Source organism: Poromitra crassiceps (genome assembly GCF_964638095.1).
Source record: "Poromitra crassiceps genome assembly, chromosome: 3".
NCBI lineage: Eukaryota > Metazoa > Chordata > Actinopteri > Beryciformes > Melamphaidae > Poromitra > Poromitra crassiceps.
In genome coordinates this window covers 69,554,579-69,573,931 of record NC_139625.1, presented here as the reverse complement: position 1 = coordinate 69,573,931, position 19,353 = coordinate 69,554,579, and the positions used below count along the sequence as shown (strand labels likewise).

At 43.0% G+C, this 19,353-nt stretch overlaps 1 protein-coding gene across 2 annotated transcripts in view; it reads right to left on the bottom strand.

The window, feature by feature from the left end:
* Positions 1 to 19,353, bottom strand: part of mia2 (MIA SH3 domain ER export factor 2) — a 29,820-nt gene that overhangs the window by 8,362 nt on the left and 2,105 nt on the right. For both annotated transcript variants that reach the window (XM_083632837.1, XM_083632836.1), the window contains exons 4-16: positions 19,119 to 19,207; positions 18,576 to 18,647; positions 15,990 to 16,100; positions 11,354 to 11,425; positions 10,341 to 10,445; positions 9,362 to 9,484; positions 7,667 to 7,840; positions 7,317 to 7,407; positions 6,264 to 6,331; positions 6,082 to 6,152; positions 4,116 to 4,217; positions 3,141 to 3,237; positions 345 to 412 (exon numbers count right to left, since the gene is read on the bottom strand). In XM_083632837.1, coding sequence (XP_083488963.1) covers positions 345 to 412; positions 3,141 to 3,237; positions 4,116 to 4,217; positions 6,082 to 6,152; positions 6,264 to 6,331; positions 7,317 to 7,407; positions 7,667 to 7,840; positions 9,362 to 9,484; positions 10,341 to 10,445; positions 11,354 to 11,425; positions 15,990 to 16,100; positions 18,576 to 18,647; positions 19,119 to 19,207 — 1,243 coding nt within the window. The remainder of the gene's footprint in view (positions 1 to 344; positions 413 to 3,140; positions 3,238 to 4,115; positions 4,218 to 6,081; positions 6,153 to 6,263; positions 6,332 to 7,316; positions 7,408 to 7,666; positions 7,841 to 9,361; positions 9,485 to 10,340; positions 10,446 to 11,353; positions 11,426 to 15,989; positions 16,101 to 18,575; positions 18,648 to 19,118; positions 19,208 to 19,353) is intronic.

The window sequence follows — 19,353 nt, the reverse complement described above, 5'->3', positions numbered from 1 at the left end:
ATTTGCTACGAAAATTATGTTTCACGGAACTATGGATTATTATTTCATCATGTGGTGAGTACCCGATGTCACAACATGTACATAGAGCTTCTGGCGCTGTGTTTTGTTGACTTTGAACGGCGATATCGTTATCGATACTAATGCACGCAGAGGGCGCAGTGGAAAACTTACTGAATGGGGCTTTAAACTTTGTTAAACAATTTTAATGAGATGTGAAAATCAACAATGTATTCCAACCAAACATCTCTTCAAAGGACCGTAATTTAAAAATAAAATAAAATACAGGGGCCTCAATTAGAATCGAAGTACTGTATTTGCTAAATGGTACTTTGAGTCATACTTACTTCTGTCTGAGGAGGGCGTTCTCTCTCCTGATGTCCGCTAGCTCTCTGTCTGCTGCTCGGGCTGCCAACTGAAAATTAAAGTCAACTTCAGTAACATGCATGCAATATAGGCTACATTAGCAATGTACCCAAATCCAAATCCATTATTCGGATAAGCACAGATAATGTGATGGAACCAGATATTATGCTGACCAATCCTGGTATCAGTGCTGTGAGATACCAATCAATCACAGAAGTGCCTTTTATAGTTTTACTTAGTTTTTGTGTGTTCTTTTAATTGTTTATGTCTGTTTTTCTATGGACCTTGTATCTGATAATACAGTTGATTGATTGATTGACTGATTTCTTCTATCTAAATTTGCTCGTTATCATTCGAATAAAAAAAGGCCATGATTGATAGAGAGAGAGACAGAGAGATTGATTGATTGTCAATCTTGAGTGGTATCAACGCGGTAACACAATCAAGACTGTGTGTGTGTGTGTATGCAGTGTTTCCCACAGAATTTTGAGTATTTGTGGTGGGGGACCGCAGACCCCCTAGGGGGGTGCGGGGGCATGCCCCCCCTTGAGATTTTTTTAAAACATTTTAAAGTAAAATGCATGAATTTGGTGTACTTTGAGAAAGCTTAAGAGCTAAATTAAAAGGCTAGATCTATGAAGAACATGTCATCATTACTGTGCTGTGGGTTTACAATGACAAACTAAATTTCTCCCTATAGGTCAGGGATACTCAACTTGCTTTCACTTTCGTGAAATGATAGAAGGCGAGGGGCCAGTTAACACATTGAGTGCCAAGGACGTCTGTGCACGTCCTAAAAAATGCAGGCTGCACAGAACCACACCACGCCACCACATCAGAAAACACCAGCCAGAGTCAGTGAATGTGCTTGAAATTAGAGTGCAAAAAGTATTCATAAAAGTGACTTTATCTTGAAAAGTAAAAAAAAAAGCAGAAAACCCTTGAAAGTGCTCTTCTTTCAGAGGCTGTCATTTCATAATGGAACTGTCTAGAAACAAAATTTCTTCTTTGGAAGAAGCAGGAGTGTCCAATGTTTCATTAGAGTCCAGCCCTGTCAATATAGCCCTAACAGAAAAAATTCTATAGCTGTTTTCAACTGAATGGAAGTGAATCTGGCACAGGCTCCAGACAATTTTACTGAAGCGCTGTGGCACTCAATGTGTTAACACATTCACTGCCAGACGTTTTTTTTTTACTGTAGTTAGCTTCTGCCAGAGGGTTTTTTTGAGGATTCTGGCTCATCTTTCAAGACCCGAGGATTCTTTTCTGCTAAGATTTTGTGAACACACAATATCTCAAAAGAACTAATAGAATGTGTGCTTTCTCTGTCTAAAAGAGTTAGTTTGTAGAGTTAGTAGTTATGTAAGCATTAGCAGTTGAATACAGCATGGTTTCAGCATCAGAAAAAATATTCAGAGATAAACGGCTTTTTGTGAAATTCGATAGATAGTCACTTTAACCATTCATTTTTGTCTCTCTCTCTCTCTCTCTCTCTCTCCCTCCCCCTCCCCCTCTCGCTCTCTCTCTCTCTCTCTCTCTCTCTCCCTCCCTCTCGCTCTCCCTCCCTCTCTCTCTCTCTCTCTCTCTCCCTCCCTCTCGCTCTCCCTCCCTCTCTCTCTCTCTCCCTCCCTCGGGAGATGCACTAGGTTTAATCCTAGTGAGAGGGGGAGAGGGAGAGAGAGAGAGAGAGAGAGAGAGGGAGGGAGGGAGAGAGAGCGAGAGAGAGAGAGAGAGAGAGGGAGAGAGCGAGAGGGAGAGTTGCTTCAACTCCTCCCTCCGTGGGCGTTCTTCTTGGCTGCAGCGGCCGTCACAAGCTTGTCTGCTTTGCTGCTGTCCTGTGCCTGTCTGCGCGGCCGCTGTTTGAGGAAGTCTGGATGTACTCGCTCGCTTCTTGGAGTTTTGGTTGAGAGAAGCTTTTGCGATTCTGGTCATATTTATGCTGCGTGTTTCAAAGTGTGTTCCACCTGTAATCTATTATGCAAATTTGCAATCCCGCATCGCCAGCAATCAGCGCGAAAACGAAAGCGTTTTCCCCCATCCATTTTCATGAGAATGGCTGGGGTGAGAATGGCGTGACAAGTTAAAAAAATGCTTGCCTTCCTCTAGTCAGGAGAGCACTGTTGCCACTTAGTGGGTCGGTGGAATGGGTTGTAAACGTTCGGTGGCTCCAATAATTATATAAGAGATGTAAAAGGGTTAGATGCACATCCCACGGTCAAAAAAAAAAAATTCATTTTTTTGACGTATTAATACGTCAATGGCAGTGAACCGCTGGATTTTTTTTTACGTATATATACGTCAGTGGCAGTCAACGTGTTAATAAACAAACAATATACATTTTTCTGTAGCGGATTGTAGGTTTTTGGGGTGTCAGCCGGAGTTTAGGCTGACAATGTTGTGCACACCGGATAGTTAGTTAGGTTAAGTTAGTTAGGTTAAGTACATACCGGTACATAAGTGCCTGGGTAGCGAGCAGATGGCGGTATTTGACAATTCAGCAGCTAAATCATAGATTATTGAAAGATATTCCATATTCCAGACTGAAATGCTATAACACAAGTATTGGCCAGAATGACATGAACATGTATTGGACACTTATTCAGCAAGTATCTTGCATGTTGCGTTCAGGTGCACTGTAAAAAAAAAAAGAAAAAAAAAAAGAAATTGGGTCAACATCTTTTTGTGGCGGTCAAAATCCTTTTGTGGCGGCCCGCCACAAATTCCTTTATGTATGGGAAACACTGGTGTATGTGTGTGTGTGTGTGTGTTTTACTAACCCAGTTATTGTGAGCCTTCTTCTCATGTGCTGATATCTGGGTCTGGTAAGACTGTTTGGTTTTCCCCAGCTCTTCCTCCATCTCCTCTGCCCGCTGTCTGAAGGAACACAATAATACATACCGTACTGTAGGTGAGACTGCTGAAGTGTGTGTGTGTGTGTGTGTGTGTGTGACTGTGTGTGTGGCAGGGAGGCACACACAAATGCCTTAGGCCTAGGGTAAAACTCCCACAAGCAGTGCTGAATAGCACAGCAAACCTAACCTGATGTGTTGAACTAGAGCATTGCACCGCTGTTTGTTTGTTTATTCAAACTTCATTAATATTGAACATGTCACATGTCCAAATCGCACCAAATCCAACACTGCACGTCCTCGGGCCCCCAGCAATACACCCCCTCTCATATAGAGAGGCAAAGTGAACGTCACTTCCTGCTTTTCTCCCTGAACCAAGCGCTGAAAAAATATGAATGGCGGTGAACGGAGAATAACGTCCATTTTTTGATCCTGTTTGAATTGTGCCACGGAGTGCCAACGTTCATTTCGTCAATTTAAAACATAACTTTGCATGTCAAACAGTTTGGCGCCAAACTGTTGCACTATAAGTTTTCTGTCAGAAAGACCGGCGGCATGCCACGAGCTTCCACGAGCTATGTAGTTTTTATACGAAACTAACCCCTACGTTTCAGTTTGATGACAAACTGCCACTTTCTTGACATGCAAAGTTATGTTTTAAATTGACAAAATTAACGTTGGCACCCCGTGGCACAATTCAAACGGGATAAAAAAGTAACGTTATCCTCCGTTCACTGCCATTCATATTTTTCCCAGCGCTGGTACAGGGAGAAAGCAGGAAGCGACGTTCACTTTGGCTCTCTATACACTGCACGTGCTTCGGCCCCCAGCAATACACCCCCTCTCATATTCACTCAGAGATTCCATGCTTTATAGTATGATACATTTTGCAGCAGCAGCTACCTGTAGTTGTTGAGCTCCTCCATGGCCAAGGTGATATTTCTGTCTGCTTTAGTTAGCTTCTCCTCTTTCTGCAAGCGCTCCTTCTCCTCCACCGTCAACAGTCTGCAAACACACATTTTAATCACCATCAAGAGGAATTGTACAACAAATGTGGCTGGCATGAAATCTGTGATGGAAATTGTCTTGAATAAAAGAGACTTCCATAGATTTAATTGTCTGTAAATAATGGCAAAATGTTCACCCAGTAAATGTGTGACCCAAAATGCACAGAACAATGGGGGGGTGTGAGTGACCTATCCTCCTTAAATGATATAAGTGCCAGGCTACGCTGGGTTCCTCAAGGCCGTCTCCAGGCAGGTTTGTGCTTATCTCAAAAGCAGTCAAAGCGAGAAAATTTACTAAGGTAGAAGATACCTTATAATGAGAAAATGGTTTCGGACTCTGGAGATAAGGACTTCTTGTGACAACGAGGGCCAAGTAGGCTAGCCATGATTTAGGCTTTGCCAGATCCTCAGAGCCCAGGACTTCATAAATCAAAGAAATAACATACAGAATATACGGTAAGGGTCCAGAGATTAAATAACATACAGGATATATGGTAAGGATCTAGAGATTAAATAACATACAGAATATATGGTAAGGATCTAGAGATTAAATAACATACAGTACAGAATATATGGCAAGGATCTAGAGATTAAATAACATACAGAATATATGGTAAGGATCTAGAGATTAAATAACATACAGTACAGAATATATCGTAAGGATCCAGAGATTATACGATTTTGGGTTTCTACGGAAGCAGACAAAGGCTCATTAATTAATTTGCCATGATTAATCTTTCTTAGGTAAGGCAGATAGATTGTTGAAACTGCACTTTCACACAGATGGAAAATAAAGTACAGTAAATAGTGTATATTTAAGGCATAAAATGTACATAATAATATAATTTCTGCAACAAAATTCATGCATGTCTTATGCCTGTGTGTGTCGCTGTGTGTCTGTAGCCTGGCAAACAGCCCCAATCCTTCATTAGGATCTGGACGCAAGAATATCCACCACTAATCAGATTCGGTGACATATTTTTCAGCCCCAACTGATTGGTTGTTGTCTGTTGTCAATCATCAAACTCTTTGATCAATCACAGTAGTAAAGCAGGACAACTTCGACGATTATGTGCCAAAGAACTTAAAGGTGGGAGCGCTGTTGTAAAAAAAACACAGGCTCTTGACTTCAATACTCTTTGTCTGCTACATCCGGCTACCTACACCGGCAACCGCTTAATGTTAACTTTAGCTGCAAGCCACAAGCAGCTCAACGGATTTCAAAGCTGATGGGATATTGTAAAGAGCATGACTACGACTGGTTACAAGTGAAACGTTTGCTCACTCACACTGGCGTTTTGTGCCCGGTGTCGATGAAGTGGTTACAGCAGCAGTAGTGGGTTTAGCTAAGGTAGCCAACAGCTAGCTAGCTATTAACATACAGGCTCTGTAATGCGTCACCAGTAATGTTAGATTAGGACACGCTGCAATTTAGAGAGAGTGGCGTCAGCGGAGGACCAAAATGCGTGACTCATTAGCCAATGAGCAGCCAGGAAGGAGACTCGCGCTACTTTTGAATGCTAAAATAAAGCTGATAATGTACAATTTGATTAAAAAAAAAAAACTTTCAAAGTACATCACAAACTGTCCATTTTGCTGCAACTCGACAGTGCTGCTTAATCCAGGACCTTACTTCCTGGAACTCTTGAGAGTAAAAAACTGGTCCATTGGAGTGAATGAAGATGTCGCGACTCTTCTATATACATGGCTCTGCCGCCACCTACATCGACCAGCCAATCAGGTGTCCCCAGGCAGTATCTGTCCTAAATAAACGCCAGTGGATGGGCTTGGGTCCAGACCCATGACAACTGTTCATAGGGGCTGGATAGCAGGTTACTGTGTCTGAGCATGTGTGTCTATACCTGTGCAGCTTTAGCTCATTTTCCTGGTACATTTCTGTCATAATGGTGAGTTTCTGCTGCAGTCGCTGAACCTGGGGGGAATGAAATGAATCCAAAGGCAAATGAACAAACAGAGGGATGTTTTATGTTGCACGAATGCAAAGTGAAGGTGTGCCTCTATAGACGGTAGGTGTCAGACCTACCTGCTCTGTGTAGTGCTCAGCCTCTGACTGCAATGATAATTTCTCACTCTCCAGCTCCCTCATGCCCTCTGGAGAGAAACATGTGCACACACATGCATATTGGTCCTTGATGTGAAAACGTTTGAGAACCACCGCTTTAAAGTGTTAACACACTGACTAATATCGTGATAATTAGCTTATCGACTGATATGAAGGAGTATATTGTGATATAGATTTTAGCCCTACAACAAACCTTTTTAGGTAAGATATTTTAAGGATTTTTCAGGACTTTTAGACACCCTGTCTATGCTCATGGCCTCTTGCAATCATTAACATTAACCACAAGAATTCCAGACAGAAACCAACAGTTGCATATATTAACTGGTGAATATCAGTTAGTAGCATTTCACACTCTGTTGCATTAACTGGTGAATATCAGTTACCGTAGTAGAATTTCACCCTCTGTTGCATATAGTAACTGGTATGAATATCAGTTAGTAGAATTTCACCGTCTGTTGCTTAACTGGTATGAATATCAGTAGAATTTCACCCTCTGCTGCATATATTAACTGGTGAATGTCAGTTAGTAGCATTTCACCCTCTGTTGCATATAGTAACTGGTATGAATATCAGTTAGTAGCATTTCACCGTCTGTTGCATATATTAACTGGTATGAATATCAGTTAGTAGCATTTCACCGTCTGTTGCATATATTAACTGGTATGAATATCAGTTAGTAGAATTTCACCCTCTGTTGCATATAGTAAATGGTATGAATATCAGTTAGTAGCATTTCACCGTCTGTTGCATATACATGTATTAACTGGTATGAATATCAGTTAGTAGCATTTCACCCTCTGCTGGGAAATTGTGTTTTACGTTGAAACCTAACAGTGGTTTCATGATCCAAGTCACACATTCAAATGATTGTGGCTGATGCTAATTATCACCAGAGGCTATATGAGTATAGGTACTTATGGAACCTAAAGGAGTCGACATGTCTGGGCTATGTCAAAGGCTTTATTGGCAACTGGCAAGCACTGATGAGACAGATACTGTGTGCGGTTGACTCACCTCGCAGGTCCTCTTTAGCTCTGACTTCATCATTTAGTTTGGCAAATACTCTATCCTTGTCCTCATCTACTGATTTGAGGTCTGCATTCAGCTGTGCACACAAATAAACACAGTGTATTAAACAAAAAACTCTAATTGTTATTTTAAGCAATAAGCCAATGGTTATTGGACAGAAGAGTGTGTTTATGTGTGTCTGTGTGTGTGTGTGTGTGTGTGTGTGTGTGTGTGTGTGTGTGTGTGTGTGTGTGTGTGTGTGTGTGTGTGCGCGCGCGCGCGCGCGCGCGTGCGTGCGTGCGTGCGTGCGTGCGTGCGTGTGTGTGTGTGTGTGTGTAACCAGTGTAGTCTGATACCTTGGCAGCATAGATGAGTTTCTGGACTTTCTGGAGGTGGTGGTGTGTGTTGTCCCCTTCTCCCCCTACTCCTGGGGTCCCATTGGAGGTCTCCCTCTCTCCTGCCTGCTCACCCTCCTCTTCCTCCAGGTCTGAATCCCACGCTTTCATACTTAGCAGCCGGTCTGTCAGGGACTGGAAAGACACGTGTTTAGTTTCAACAAAGTCCCTCATAACATGTAACACCTTGAATCCATACAGTATGCCAAAGTTAGCTAGAATACTTGCACTATTCCGCATCTTAAAATGAACGGAACCAAATGCTTTCTAGGAAAGATACAACATGGCTGCCTACTACTAGAACAATAAGGAGGTTATTGGCCAACCCCAAAGAGGATTAAACCCAAATGTCAGGCTGATATTGGCTCGTTTGAAAATTTTTATCAGACATTTTGTCCACCTCAGTTAGACCAACTCAGTCTACAACAACGCAATCACTACTATATTGGCTGTACATGGGAAGTAGGCTTGCGACGGTAGTCTGTGTTACCGGTGTTAGTGGGGGATACACTGATTATTACATAACATGCCCACCGGTAACACCTTTTGTTTTTATGGAGGAATAAATGAAAGGAAAACTCCGCAGTTTCAGCGTGCGCCGGGGTACATTACAAGCGCTCCCTCTGAGCTGCAGTGTGGCTGCACTGTTCTGGTTAGACCAGCAACTAACGTTAGTTAATGCTATACATCTTATGAACACAAATTATGCCCTCCTCATACACATGTAGCTAAGACCCTTAGCTAAGCCTGTGTGTGCATTCTGTTGTCACTGCAGGCCATCTCTGGAAATGTGCTTCTTCTTTTTTTTTACCACAGTGAAAAGTCGATGCTAACTTAGCATCATTGCTAGTGGGAGGGAGGACTTACCCAGCCTTCAGTCATTGCCTGCTTACTGCTGCTTGCTGGTAATGTTAAATCCCATGTCAGAAAAAGTCTCATGTCTCGCTAAAGCGTTAGTTTATTTTGAGAAAGATCCACGGGCGTCTGTCTCAAGTCAGATGCAGCCATGACTTGTGAGGCAGCCAGTGTTGTGACTGAACGTCCAAGCTAACGTTAGTACGTCTGGACTGTGAGGACAGCGGAGGAGTTTGTTTCATTCTGCCCCATCTTGTCTCTATGACCCTACGGTTAGAGCATAGACTCTTGCTTACTTTAAAACTTGTATTATCAACATAAATATAACGTAACGTTCGCTCTAGTCTAGCTGCTGTGATCATGATGAGGATATTCGACTAGGGTCTCACTGTTATTGTCCCCCAGAACAACATGCACTAGTGGGAACTAACAATCCTATTATTACATTACAGAGCTTTTTTTCTTTCTTTTTTTACAGTGTCACCGGTAACACCGGTGTTGTCACGTGTTTATTACCTGTTGGGAAAATGTCCACACCATGACATCCCTAATGGGAAGCCTTTAAAAAGTATGTTGATCCCCATACGTATGCTTGCATATGTTTTTCTAAAAAAATTACATTACTATGGCTTTCAATAGAGTTCCACATGTATCATATGATGTTTTTTCTGGGAGAAACACTGAATGTTTGGAAGGTTGTGGCATGAAAATGGACCATTTTAAAGATAGTGAATAAGCACAAAGTATCTGCTATTGGCAGTTTCCACCCAAAAAGGGGTCAAAGCATAGAAGCAACCATACCTTGATGCGCTCGTCCTTGTTGGTCACATCCTGCAGCATCCCGCTGTAGGAAACCTCACACCTCCTCATCTCCCCCTCTAACTCACTGACTCGCTCCACCCATCCCTCCATCTGCTGTCGCAACTACAGAAGGAAGCAAACACACAGGCAGAGAGAGATGAGACAATGGTGGTGGGAGGGGAGGGGAGGGGAGGGGAGGGGAGGGGAGGGGAGGGGAGGGGAGGGGAGGGGAGGGGAGGGGAGGGGAGGGAGAAAGAAGATAATATCTTGGGATGTAGTGGTATGTTTCATGCACATTTTATGCAAAGATGAACCATACAATTGAAAAGTGCACATGGACTAGAGTATACATAGATATTATGAATCTATTATGTAGATGCAGTAGGGATGGGAATCGAGTACCAGAACAGTTTAGAACCGGTTCCAAATTGTCCAATTAGTGAATTAGTCTGAATCGTATGCCTTTAAGGTGATCAATTCCTTTTATCAATGAAGGCATCAGGGAACAGTTGCTCATGTGCATTGCAAAAACTCATACGTCATGACGTTAAATTCCGCATCGACGGCGACGCTGCTGACAACTTCCATGGTGTCATGGCGGAGAGGAAGAAATGGTCCAAAGACCAAAGCGTGGCTTCATTTCATGAGTGTTATTAGGCAGACATTCTACACTGTGTTCCAGACTCAAGAGATAATGAAACAGCTGTGTTGATGCTGAAAACCTGTAGGCCTACTTTTTCCCCATGAAAATTGATTGGGAATCTATAAGGGAATAGATAAAAGAATCGGACCTATAAGCAAAATCGATAATGGCATTATCAATCAAATCTGATCAATTCCGATCCCTAAGATGCAGCAAAATGCAGGAATTTGGCTAAGCAGTACCCTAAATCCTTAATTCAAATCACCTTTTACCTCCATATATAAATAATGTATTAGATATATTTATTGGTGTATTCATGTGTGTGTGGAGTTGTACCTGTGTGTTGCTCTCCTGAAGCAGGGCGTTTTCCTCCCCGGCTGAGTCCAGGTTCCTCTGTAGTCGGTCACTGTTCATATGATACACCTTCAGAGTGGTCTGTGCCTACAGACAGACAGACAGACATATGATACACCTTCAGAGTGGTCTGTGCCTACAGACAGACAGACAGACATATGATAGAGCTTCAGAGTGGTCTGTGCCTACAGACAGACAGACAGACAGACATATGATAGAGTGGTGTGTGCCTACAGACAGACAGACAGACAGACAGACATAGATACACCTTCAGAGTGGTCTGTGCCTACAGACAGACAGACATATGATACACCTTCAGAGTGGTCTGTGCCTACAGACAGACAGACATATGATACACCATCAGAGTGGTGTGTGCCTACAGACAGACAGACAGACAGACAGACAGACAGACAGACATATGATACACCTTCAGAGTGGTCTGTGCCTACAGACAGACATACTGTATGATACACCATCAGAGTGGTCTGTGCCTACAGACAGACATACTGTATGATACACCATCAGAGTGGTGTGTGCCTACAGACAGACAGACAGACAGACATATGATACACCTTCAGAGTGGTCTGTGCCTACAGACACTACAGACAGACAGACATATGATACACCTTCAGAGTGGTCTGTGCCTACAGACAGACAGACAGACAGACATATGATACACCATCAGAGTGGTCTGTGCCTACAGACAGACAGACAGACATAAGATACACCATCAGAGTGGTGTGTGCCTACAGACAGACAGACAGACAGACATATGATACACCTTCAGAGTGGTCTGTGCCTACAGACAGACATATGATACACCATCAGAGTGGTCTGTGCCTACAGACACTACAGACAGACAGACATATGATACACCTTCAGAGTGGTCTGTGCCTACAGACAGACAGAGCCACATATCTACTGTCACATGAACCATAGAGAGATGGAACAGAGGAGGAAGAGAAGAAGAGAAGGAAGAGGGAAGAGGGCTGCACCTGTTCTTCCTGTGACTGGAGCTCTTTGCTTTCTTCTTCCAATGTTTTCATGCTCTCCTCAAGCTCTGCTATCTGGAGGGAGAAGAGCACAACATTACTACTTCAGCCATATCACACTTAAAGGAACAGTTCACCCAAAAAGGAAAATTCTGTCATTATCTACTCACCCCCCTGCCGATGGGAGGTTGCGTGGTTTTTTAGTCCACAAAATATCACAGAAAAACAGTTGCTGCTGGTCTGGCATAATCCAAGATTCTGAAGCCCCGAGATGCCAAGTTGACTTGAAAAGATGTGATTTATGTTTTCAGCCCAAATGTTCACTGTAGCCTAGGGTTGACGTTGACCATCGTCGACCTCTGAGCTTCTACGTTGGACCGTTGTGATGTCCATTTAACCCAGGGAAGAAAAACAGACCTACTTCTAGTGGCAAATGCACATGCCTTCAAGCTCACGCATCCACTTGGGGACCACAATGGAAATAAGCCCTAGGGCTTTATTGTGTTTTTATCCTCGGTGATTTCCTGTGATGTTTGTTTTTAACTTATGTTTGATATTTGGTGCTTGTCCACTTCTCTTTGTTCTTTTTATCTTATCACCAAATAAATTAATTCATTCATTCATTCATTCATACACTTCAGACAGGGTGCATGCTAACGTGGACGCAGCTTAGAGCTAAGTGGCTACAGTGAACACTTTGGCTAAAAACATTGTGTAAATAAGACCTCCGGCCTGGCTATCACCGGCGGAGGCATGATGATGTCTTTTTAAGTCAGCTTGGCATCTCCGGGCTTTCAGAGACTTATGCCAGACGAGCAGTACAGAGCCAGCTTATGTGTTGTTGTTTTTTACTTTGGTTAATTAGGAGAATGCTGCAGCGCTGTTCTCCTGTGAAGCTCCAGGACTGCTTTGTGAACTAAAAAACTTCATCTCAACCTTCCATTGGCATAGGGGTGACTAGATAATGACAATAATCATTTTCATTTTTGGGTGAACTGTTCCTTTAACAAGACTGCCACAGTTTGGTACTGTTAAAGGGGGACTTACCCCCCAGATATGTAACAAAACGGTGATTTGAAAAAACCTATGGGAAAAAGCAAGAAATGACGACGTATCCTCTTGTCTATACTATACTCTTTGGCTGTGCTCAGCTCAGGAATTTTTTCCGGAAATCGACGCCATTACAGTTTGCCCACCGACCTCGAAAATAATTTATATGAGAGCTGCAATATCTTTATAAATATCAACAACTAGCCAACGCTGGTGGCCTGTATGGAAACAGCGTTGCTCAAAATGGTTGAAAGTTATATCAATTTGGCCATTCAGTGGCGAACTAGAAATTTAATTATTTTTCTCCCATGTGTGTGTGGCGGCTTGTGTAACTTACGTTAAAAGAGACTAGTGACGTGAGAGCACAGCACAATAGTCAGGACAAACGCCCCGCTCTCACACTCATGTAATCACAATGCGAGATTTCTCCACGTCATTCCCTCGTCCAACTTGCCATATACCGCGCCATGAAATCCGTTTTTAATTTTCGTTTGGGGCCTTTTTTGTGATTCTTGTTAAAAGTTACTGCACCTCTGATTTTTCCTCTCAGGGCGCAGCGCAGGGCAGAGCTGCAGAGCTCCCTCCTCCTCCTCCTCGGCTCAATCCATTCAGTCTGTCAAAACTCAATACGGATCTAATCTCAATATGAGATGCAGGGAAATATATTATAGTAGCCGATGTGTTTAGAGCAGCTTTGTCACGTTGTCACGTTGTAGTATAGCGTTATATTTTACATGTGCGCTAAACTGCGATGAGATTTGTTTGCGGAAATGACGGCGGGGATGAAAGTCGCTCAGGGGAGGCTCACTTTGGTGCGGGGGCTCGGAGCTGCAGCTGCAAACACACAATAACCCCTCCCTCCCTCCAATAGGCTTGAGTTGTGAGGAGCCGGGAAAGGGTACAGGGGGAGTAGGGGGGTAACTATTGTGGGAATCCCGCATCTGTTTGCATGAACCGCTGCATACGACTGGGCAAGCCGCTGGTCACAGAGAGACGGGCAGAGCGTCAGTGCAGCAGCAGCTCCATGTCCCCAGCGAAAAGGGGCACAGAAGACCACCAGTGGTCCTTGAGAGGATTCCAGCATTCTATGTTGTCTCTCAACCTAATTACCGTAAATTCCGGACTATAAGACGCACCGGTGTATAAGCCGCGGGACCAAAATTGACTATTTTTTTCTTCTATAAGCCGCACCGGTCTATAAGCCGCGGGTGTTTTGATGTTTAATTACCATATGAAAGGGTTCGTGCACAGAGAGGAATGTCGGGAAAGCGATGGCTGTTTGGGGAAGCTCCCATTTATTAACATTTCAACAAAACAAAACAAAAGTCAGGTCACTAATCCCCAGACAAAATCACACAACAATAGGCTATATGTGCAGCAAACCTGTAACCAGAGAAGTCAAGTCACTAATGCTCGTCTTCCTCTTCTTCCTGCGTACTGAAACCACCAAAGTCCTCATCTTCAGTGTCGGAAACGAACAGGTTCAGGGTGGCTTCGTCAACCACTCTCCTCTCTCCTTCATTGTCACTCAAAACCAACGAACTCCTCTTCATCTATAGCTGTGTTTCCATTACAGTTTTTCGCAAAAGAATTGCGATATTTCTACAACTTCGACAATGTACAATTGCGACTTGTAGGCGTTTCCATTGAAGTTGCGTTTGAGTGATTCCCCGTTGCAGCAGCTGCCACAGTGATTACGCACGGGGATCTGCCCCATATCCCGTCCCCTGCATGCTCAAATCCAACCAATGGTCAATGGAAATCCCAACATGAAGTTACAATGCATATAAACGAGCCTGATTATCAATTCAAAAGAAAATGAGTCGCAAAATGTTGCTGGCTGCGTGAATGCAGTCAGCGCGACAGGCAGAGGAAAAAAGGTAGCCTAATAGCCTACAACTGGTCCGATTTAGAGATGGAGGGGGGAAAAGGCTGATTTGGTTCTATAATTGCACCTGAAACGTGTGCAATGTATTAGCCTACTCACAGTCACTGTATTCACTTCAGACAGCACCACCGCACCAGTGTGTGCTTTTCATCCTCTCATCTCGCCGCTGTGCCAAATGCGCGCACACAGGCAGCCTGCTGTCACCATGGACCGATTTCTGCCATTAAACATTATCTAATTTGCCCGGCTACGCTTTTGCACAACACTCGTCTTTCTGCTAGGTAGCGTTGCTTCAAAGTTTTCCACTTGCTGCGGAGGTTTTGACACGGCTATCGAACCTTACTTACCAAACTTATTTTCCGCTCCTTTTCCAAGGGATAATATGGGTCACATGACGTGCAAATGCGAAAAATGTGTTTCCATTACACTTTTGCGATAAACTGCTATATCGACACGTCTGAAAAACCACCTCATGATCATCTACTGCTCGTCCTCATGCTGTCGAGAACGAGCAAAGCTTTTTTTTGGTGAAAGAATCCTCCAGGGCGCTTCTTGTTAACAGTCCGAGTGAGTGGCAGGTCGAACGTCAAAGGCACTTCATCCATATTTATGATCTGCTCCGGTTCGATGGAATATTCCTTGATCTTCCTTTGTGTGAATTCGCCGAAGTTTGTGATTTTCTCCTGGTAGTCGGGGGAGGGAGTTGATGGGCTTGTGGCCGTTTGCTTACCGTAATTACCATATGTAAGTGGTCACGCACAGAGGGGATTGTCGGGAAAGAGATGGCTGTTTGAGGAAGCTCCCATTTACCGTATTACCGTAACATTTCAACAAAACAACATAACACAACACCACCGTTGTTTATTTTTACAGTGCACACAGTGTCCGCGGTGTGGTGAAAAGAGGGCAAGAGAGGAAATTAAAACAAAAGTGGATTTATAGTTAGAAAGAGTGCTAAAAAAGAGAGATTTTTTTTTTTTTTTTTTTTTTTCTGAAAAAATCCATAGATAAGACGCACCGTTATATAAGCCGCAGGGGCCAAAAAACGGGAAAAAAGCCGCGGCTTATAGTCCGGAATTTACGGTATATGGAATTCTGGACAAAATCATATCTAGGCTACATAAGAAAATAATAATAATAATAAGATTTGCATCTGAGAGACCAAATCTCATCATAGGGCTCCTTAGTATGAAAAAGGTTGGGAATGATTTACAGCAACACAATGCCATTTCCTTCCTTTTATGATTATAGTGGCATTTATTGATAGTATTGTGTTACATAGGAGTTGGTAGGAAAATAACAGGCGATTGTAATCAATTAACAGGTGATTAACAGGTCAAGTGACATCATGGGAATAGGCTTGGAGTTGTGAGGAGCCGAAAGGGTACAGGGGGAGTAGGGGAGTAACTATCTTGAAATCCCATAGTCTTTGGTTCATCGTGACGTCACGACGTATCAAATCTCCCATTCATTTGAGGGCAAAAAAAAAAGCAGTGTTCCACCCATAGAGGGCACTTATGCCAGTTATGCTGCTGAAAAATGATACAAATGGTAGAATGGCAACAGTTTGGTCTCAAATGTGGAAATTGTGACCAGAATTCTTCACACACCACCCCCAAAGTTATATATATTGGTTAAAAGCTGAAAAAAGTGTTTTGGGGGTAAGTTACACTTTAATGATGGTGTCTGTGTTCCTCCTACCCTCCTCTCTTGCTGCATCCTGTGCTCTCTCTGCCAGTCCAGCTGCTCCTTCAGTTGTTCCACATCCCGCTCCATATCCCTTTTAGTTCGCTCCAGCTCTCTGCCTTTGACCTGGTGGGGGAGGGAGAAGAGATGCTATTCGTAAAAAAAATCTCTACTTCTCTATATATTATATTATATTATATTTCTCTGTGTTTGTAAGAGCGAGAGCGAGAGAGAGACAGAGAGGAGTCAACATTAGAGGGGGGAGGGGTCCAGGTGGAAGTGCTGGTGAGGGAGGAGAGTGTGGATCCGCCCAACCCAACAGACTGAGACACTTGTGGATGTGTAAAAAAGCGATACTGTGTGCACCGACAATTTTGTTTTGGGCGCTTCAAATCATTATCTTCAATAAAATCTCCTTGCACATCATGAGTAGAGCAGCATTTTTATATTGTGGTTTTATTGTTAGCCTACAAGCAAACTGATCAAAGTTCAACTTGTCAAACTTAAAGGGGCCATATTATGCATTTCTTAATTTTGTATCATATATATGTTGTTACAATCTTGGATGGTCATATTAAACATGGGCTAAGCTTCAAATAAATATGTGAAAGTGTTTTAATGTTACCCCCATGAACCACCCCTCGCGCCTATGAACTCTCGTAGACGAGATGACATGGATTTATGGCGATTTTGTGCGAGAACCATAATTTTTGTGACGTCAGTAAGGACTTGTTACCCTGGCAACAAAGCGTTGCCGCCGGCCGGCGCGCAGCGCGCGCACGCTAGCTCCCACCCTTCCCCTCTCTTCCCTGTTCTGTGTTTCAGTAACCTGCGGCGGCGTCACCACTCACCAGGCTCTCTCTAGCCTGGCTGTCTGGGACTAACACAACAGTAGTAGTCTCATGGAATAACGGATTCCAGACCGCAAAAACAAGGAGACGACATGGAAGTGAGCCAGGATGTAGGACTGAAGTGGTAAGTTCTGAAAATATGTGTCTCATTCCAGCATCGGTCCAATGTGCTGCTAGGAAGCGCTAACGTTACTTACCGGCTGGGTAACGTTAGCACTTGCTATTTAGCCTAGCAGCACAGCTGCCTTATAGACATGAACAACCGATGAATGACGAAAGGCACATATTTTCAGAACTTGTAACGTTAGTCCAACTTGCTGACTTCTCCAAGTCCTCATTTTGGTTTGGTCCGTGTAGCCTTTGCTAGGAGAGGCACACTATAGTCACAAGCATTTGGGAAGTTAGCTAACTAGCTACATTAGCTAGTGTGAAGCTCCCGGTGTAACGTTATGGCAGGCCGTGGTAATAGAATCCCTGCTTGGCCAGCCACTGAAGGAAATGTCCGGGTGCAGCCCGGCCTAGCGGAGCTGTAGATAGCTAGGGGGATGTTGATAAATCAATTGATAGCTTGCTTTATGTCCAAGTCACGTTTTTCATCGATGGTCAAATTCGTTTTGACAATCAGTTGCTCGTTGATATAATTGTTTTACAACTACCAAATTTAGTAGCCATAGCAGAGATCGCCTGTCTGTTTCTGTTATGCATGACTATCTATCTATCTATCTATCTATCTATCTATCTATCTATCTATCTATCTATCTATCTTATCTAGATAGATAGATAGATAGATAGATAGTCAGACAGACAGACAGACAGACAGACAGACAGTCTCGCTTCTACAGCGATAGCTCTCTGGGCAGAAGTTTGCAAACGCAAAAACTCCTCGCGCTGCCCACCTGGAGTATTTTCCGGAGGGTGGGGGTTCAGGGACAGGACCTAAAAACAGAGCGTTTCAGACAGAGGGTGAACTGAAGGGGGCAGTGAGAGCCAGTACAAGATAAACAATGAGTTTTTTAAACTATGACTGATGCAATAAGTTACTCTACTGGAGGCCAACAATAAAATAATAATACATTATATTAGCAAAATATGGGCCCTTTAATATAAACCAATTGAATTTGAAGTTATTTGCCTTGCCAAAATAGAGCTCAACAGTCACATGACCTCTCTATATAACGAGTTTTAAAACTGGAACCAAGCCAACCAATGATTTTTTTGCCGCACATTACATTTTTTGTTTTTACTCCAAGTGAAATGTTGTATGGTCACTCACGATTCAGTAGGTCGCCGGTTGGCTTGGTTCCAGCCTGAAAACTCATTATATAAGGATTTTTCAAAATATCTATGGAGAAAATGAATGGGGAATTCTCTTCCGGGGCTGGAGACGTCATACGACTGTTGAGCTCTATAAGGCCAAAATAATAGGCTTTTCCCCTCAGCTCAGACTCTAGTCAGAAGTTTAGGATTTCCTTCAAACACAGGGTGACAAGATACATTCCATAGTGGTAGACAACAGTTCGGTTTTATTGTGGTCAATTTGTGTCTCAGTTTCTAAATTATTTATGTAGTTCAGTTGTGTAAATTTGTTATGTAGTTTAAGTATACTTCTGTGTAGTTATTTTTGATTATAGCTGATGTGGAGTCACAGTAGAAGAATTATGGTTAGCAATCAAACAGATTTTATTGATTTAATTGAGGATTTCTCCAAGGTTTCAGACATGTGTTAGTTTCTCTTTTTCTCTGGTCTTACCTCCAGACTCTCCGTCCTTTCAGTTTGGGCCAAGACACCACTGTCTCTCAGTGTGCCCTCCAGGTCATCATACTACAAATGACACAATAAAGAAAAACGAATCCGATTAAGTGCAGAAAAGACCCACAATCACTACAACCAGAGATATTTCTTCAGGATTTCAAGTTATTTCGACATATATCTCTTATTAATTTGTAATGGAGAGTTTCCTGCTTTTGCTGTTTTGATCACACTGTTCTGTGTTATAAGCAGGGTCCCAAATTAACGTGTTTGTCCACTGGCCAAAGGAGTAGTGAATGTTCAATCTTTACCAGCTGGTGAGTGAAGCAAATCTACCAGCCATTTGCATATTTTACCAGCATTTGGCTGGTGGCTGGTGCTAATTTTGGACCCCGGTTCTAAGTCCGTTTTTTTCATGCCGTAGAAAACCAAACACATTACATTACTTAGGTTAGGCTACGTTTAAATGGATCAATGTATGTCAGATAAGAATTGTTTGGAGGCCAGCAGACAGTCAGCATCTGCATTAGTAGTAGTACTGACCTCTTGTTGACATTTGCTGAGAGTCTCCAGGACTTTACACTTCTCATTCAGCAGCTCTGCCACCTGCTCAGCCATATGCCTCTCCTTACCTGAGACACCATGAATACACAACATTTACAAACATGCATTTACATTTAAATGATTACTATGACAATTGTGCTTGATGGAACAGTATACAGTCGACAGAGAGAGGGGAAAGGGGACCAGTGATGCCAAGCTGTAGAATTGTGAAGTG